The 5,620-nt window shown below is 37.3% G+C and overlaps 1 protein-coding gene across 1 annotated transcript; it reads left to right on the forward strand.

The window, feature by feature from the left end:
• The first annotated feature begins 1,757 nt into the window (after positions 1-1,757).
• Positions 1,758-2,941, forward strand: LOC140014090 (uncharacterized mitochondrial protein AtMg00810-like). The gene is made up of 4 exons (XM_072064485.1): positions 1,758-2,001; positions 2,282-2,572; positions 2,659-2,727; positions 2,778-2,941. Exons 1-4 carry the CDS (start codon positions 1,758-1,760, stop codon positions 2,939-2,941), a joined length of 768 nt encoding a protein of 255 aa, XP_071920586.1.
• Positions 2,942-5,620: the final 2,679 nt, after the last annotated feature.

The raw sequence follows: 5,620 nt of genomic DNA on the forward strand, positions 1-5,620 counted from the left end.
CTCATAAATTTTGAATACTGATGCCTCGAACAACATGGTTGGAGACAAAAGTATACTGGACAATGTTAGGTGCATCTCTTCATATCCAAACGTGAGAATCGCAAATGGTTCTAGTCTTTATGTAACTCACATTGGTAATGCCAACCTAACACCAAATCTCAACCTAAAAAATGTTATTTGTGTGTTTGGTTTCAACTTCAATCTCCTCTCTATTGTCAAAGCTACAAAAGAATTAAACTGCTCAGCAACCTTTCTTCTTGATTCTTGTTTTTTTCTAGGACCTGTGTATGAGGATGCTAATTGGAATGAGTAAACTCCGAGATGGGGTTTATCAATTAGAAGAAGGCCATGGGTTAGCAAGTCTTAGTGTTATTGAATCTGATATTACCTTGTGGCATATGCGCTTGGGTCATCTTTATTTTGGATGATTAAAATTAATCCCTAACATTTCTTTTCCTCGCAATTTTAATCACATTTGTGATGCATACCATAGGCCCAAATAAACAAGATTTCCTTTTTCCAAACAACAATAAGAAAAGTGTCAAACCTTTTGCATTGATTCATGTTGATCTTTGGGAATCATATTCTGTCTCGTCACTCAGTGGTACTCATTATTTTTTAACTATTGTTGATGATTTTTCACGATGTACTTGGGTCTTTCTTTTGAAAAATAAATCCCAAACCTATGATTTTCTAACCATGTTCTGTCATTGTACACAAACTCAATTTGGTTACCCAGTACAGGTTGTGAGAAGCGATAATGGGAGTGAATTTATCTCAGGGCCTATGAGAGATTTTTTTTCTAGTCAAGGGATTGACTATCAAACCTCTTGTGTTGATACACTGCAACAAAATAGGAGAGTGGAACACAAACATCGCCATATTCTTAAGGTTGCGTGAGCATTATGTTTTCAAGCCCATTTACCTTTAAAGTTTTGGGAAGAATGTGTTTTGACAGCAGTTCACCTTATCAATTTGATGCCCACTCCTATTCTCAAAGGCAAAAGCACATATGAGGTACTTTTCAAAAGAAAACCCAATTACAATCATTTGAAAGTGTTTGGATCACTTTGTTATGTTCATAATCATGACAAACACCGAGATAAATTCTCTATTAGAGCCCATTAGTGCATTTTTCTTGGTTATCCCCATGGACAAAAAGGGTACAAAGTCTATAATTTTGAAAGAGGCGACAAAAGGGCTACAAAGTCTATGATTTTGAAAGAGGAAAAGTATTTGTGTCAAGTGATGTGATATTTTATGAGGTGGAATTTCTCTTCTAATCAGATAACGAGTCTAACCCTTCAACATCGAGTGTGCAACCCTATATAGATCAGCATGATTACTCACAATTTGACCCAATTCCACCTCCTATAAACTCCACTCCTATGGATACCACACCATCTCCTATTGAACATACAATTTCCCAGCAAACCCAACATGAACAAGATAATTCTATACTACAACCACATACTAGCAACCCTGGTGCAAATATAATTCCTCTCTTGCAACGTCCACATCGAGTAAGGCATGTGTCCACAAAGCTTTCTAGTTTTGATTATAAGCTATTACCCTCCTTGGAACCATCTTAGGAGTCCACTCTATTAGCAAACTCAGGTACAATCTATCCTATTTCTCATAACTTGTCCTATTGTTGTATCATTGATACCCATAAAGCTTATCTAGCCTTTATCACTTCATTGGACGAACCAAAGTCTTTTTCCCAAGCGGTCAGGGATCATCGATGGAAACATGCTATGCAACAAGAAAGTAAAGCACTAGAGGAAAATCAAGCATCGACCTTAGAGTATCTACCATCTGGTAAGCATGCCATTGATTCCAAGTGGGTGTACAAAATTAAATACAAGTCTGATGGCACAATTGAGCGATTTAAGGCACGTTTGGTTGCTAAAGGTTTTACGCAGGTTGAAAGACTCGATTACCATGATACTTTTGCTCCAGTTGCAAAGCTTACAACTCTCCGTTGTTTATTAGCTGGCTGTAGTACGACACTGCGAATTACATCAGTTGGACATTAATAATGCCTTTCTACATGAAAATCTACGTGAAAAGGTGTACATGAAAATACCACAAGACTTTGTAAAGCCAGGTGACAATTGGGTTTGTCGACTTCGGAAGTCCCTCTATGGCCTTAAACAAGCCTCTAGAAATTAGTTTCAAAAATTTTCTAGTTGTTTACAAAATATTGGTTTTAGTCAATTTCCTGTAGATAACTCACTTTTTACGTTCACCAATGGAGCTCACTTAACTATTTTGTTAGTTTATGTGAATGATGTTATTTTGGCTAGAAATGATTCAACCACCATCAATCGTGTGAAGCATCATCTTGATTCAGCTTTTCGCATCAAAGATCTTAGACAACTCAAATATTTTCTTGGTATTGAGGTGGCTCGTAGTAAGGAAGGAATTGTATTTAGCCAGCGAAAATACACTGTAGATCTTCTTAAAGAAATTGGTCATCTTGTTGCACGCCTTGTTGACTTTCCTATGGAACTACGATACAACTTGGCAGTAGGAGTTGGTATACTAGTTAAGGATGCTGGTCGATATCGTTGTCTCATTGGAAGGCTACTTTATTTGATGATTACTTAGCCAGACATTAGCTATCCAGTACAAGTTCTCAATCAATTTATGCAGATCCTCATGTTCCTTACTTGGATGCAGCTTATCGAGTCCTTCGCTACCTTAAAAGGGCACTTGGCCAAGGTATATTCTTGTCATCTGCTAGTTCACTGCAATTAACTATTGTGACTCAGATTGGGCCAACTGCCCAACATCTCAACGATCAACTAGTGGTTCTATCATTTTCCTTGGTGATAGCCCAGTTTCTAAGAAGTCCAAAGAGCAAACTACAGTTTCCCACTCGTCCGTTGAAGTAGAGTATAGGGCAATGGCCAATGCTACTAGTGAGCTTCTCTAGCTGTGTTCTTTGTTTGCACATTGAAAGTTTTGTTAGCATCACCCATGTCTCTCTTTTGTGACAACCAAGCTGCTTTACACATTGTTGCAAATCCTATTTTTCACAAACACACATAGCACATTGAAATTGATTGCCATTTCATTTGTGATCGCCTACTAAGCAACGAGTTGCATACTGCTCATGTTTGATCATGTGATCAAATTGGCAACTTGTTCACCAAAGCACTTGGGAAAGCTCAGTTCCACCATTTGTTGAGCAAGTTGGGCATTCGTAATCTCCATGGTCCAACTTGAGGGGGAGTGTTGAGATAATCGATCATACAGCTATATATATTGTTACCATATATGTTTTTGTCATGACATAATTTTAGGAGTAATTTTAGCTTTCCATTACATGATTTTAGGAATGATTGTATCTTCCCAATTTGTCACAATTCTTGTACCTGTATATAAGCAGACTGCTGGAATCAATAATAGATACTGGAAGTTTTCTCCAACTTAAAACACTTTTCTTCATAAGTTTTCCCCAATCTAAATACTTTTCTTCACAAACCTCTTACTGAATTGCTTAAGAAGGACAACTTCAAGTGGAATCCAAAAGCCCAGAACTCCTTTGACAATCTTAAGAAACTTATGTGTCCAGCTCTAGTTCTTAAATTACCAGATTTCAAGAAGGCCTTTACAATTGAAATTAATGCTAGTAGAGGAGGCATTGGTGCAGTATCAATGCAAGAGGGACATCTAATTGCTTTTCTAAGCAAAGCCCTATCAGTCAAAACTTGGGTTTATCAGTTTATGAGAAAGAATGACTTGCTCTAGTAATGGCAGTGACAAAATAGAAGCATTATCTGGTAGGAAATCACTTCATCAGAATGACTGATCATCAGTCATTAAAGTACCTTTTGAATCAGAAATTAAATACTGCAATCCAACATAAGTGGGTGACTAAGTTGCTGGGGTTAGACTATGAAATATAGTACAAGAAAGGAGCTGAAAATCAAGTTGCAAATGCATTATCAAGAAGCCATGAGACTGAAACCAAGACTTCACTGAATTCTTGTCAAGCTATTTCATCAGTCAAACCTGGGTGGATTGCAGAACTGCAAAAGAGTTGTGAGACAAATTCCTACTATGAAGACCTTATAACTCAATTACTACTAGATCCCAATTCTCATACTGAGTATACTTTAATTGATGGAATACTAAAGTATCGAGGGAAAATCTATGTTGGAGATGCAAATAATATTAGAAACTAGCTTATCAAAGCTTTACATGCATCAACAGTGGGAGATCACTCTGGACAAAGGAATTGTTGGCAGAAGATTAAAGCCTTGTTCTACTAGCTAGGAATGAAACAAGAAGTGATTTCCTTTATACAAAACTGTGATATTTGTCAAAGGGATAAATTTGAGAACATTCCATATGCTAGGCTATTGCAACCAATACCAGTACCTAAACAAGCATAGTTTCACATCTCTATGGACTTTATTGAGAAATTGCCAAAGTCTCACGGGTATGACACTATCCTAGTAGTGATTGATAGGTTAACCAACTTTGGCCACTTCATTATGCTCAGTCATCCCTTCACAGCAAAACAGGTTGCTCAAGCTTTTCTGGATAACATCTACAAGTTACATGGATTACTAGAGTCCAATATTACTGACAGGTATAAAATATTTACAAGTGGGTTTTGGAGGGCACTTTTCAAATTAGTAGGAACTGAGCTCTACTACACATCATCCTACCATCCACAGTCTGATGGCTAAAGTGAAAGGCTAAACCAGTTTGTAGAAGTCTATTTGAGGTGTATCACATAAGAATTTCCTTCACAGTGGAGAAAATGGTTTTCCTCAACTGAGTGGTGGTACAATTCTACATATCATTCTAGCCTTAATATGACTCCATTCGAAACCTTATTTGAGTACAAACCAGTACCTCTACCATTGGGGCCATACCTAGATTTAGTAATATCAACAGCCTCCAATATGATCCAGGAAAGGTTTAGGTTATCAAATTGCATCAAAGAGCGCTAAGCCAAGGCTCAATAGAGAGTGAAATATTTTGCTGACAAGCACGGGACTGAAAGGAGATTTTCTATAGGTGATTGGGTGTTTTTAAAACTTCAACCTTATTGACAAAAACTGTGGCTGTCAAAAAATGTCTCAAACTATCAACCAAGTACTACGGCCCTTTTCAGATAAAGGAGAAAATTGGCACAGTAGCTTACAAGTTGAAGCTACCAGTAGGCACTGAGCTACATCCTGTGTTCCATGTTTCATTGTTGAAAAAGAAATAGGAGCCATTACAAGACAATTCTTCTAAGATGCCAGAACTAGATGAACATGACCAGTGTCCATTGAGACCAGAGACCATTCTTAAAAGGAGGGCGATTCTCGGAGATGGTAAACTAGTCATCTAGTTTCTAGTCAAATGGAACCATTTGAACTATGAGGAAGCTTCTTGGGAAGACAAGTCCTTTATTGAGAATCAATTTCTGATTTCCAGACTTGAGGACAAGTCTATTCCTATGGGGAGGAAATGTCATGATGAAGAATAATGGAATTTGAGAAATAAGATGAAATTAGAAATGAAATGTATTAATTGAAAGTCGAGTATGGCAAAAATGATGTAGTTTTGGGTTAAGAGCCATAAGTGAGGTGGTTAAAGGTGGTTAATGACC

Source organism: Coffea arabica, chromosome 9c, assembly GCF_036785885.1.
Source record: "Coffea arabica cultivar ET-39 chromosome 9c, Coffea Arabica ET-39 HiFi, whole genome shotgun sequence".
Classification (NCBI taxonomy): Eukaryota; Viridiplantae; Streptophyta; class Magnoliopsida; order Gentianales; family Rubiaceae; genus Coffea; species Coffea arabica.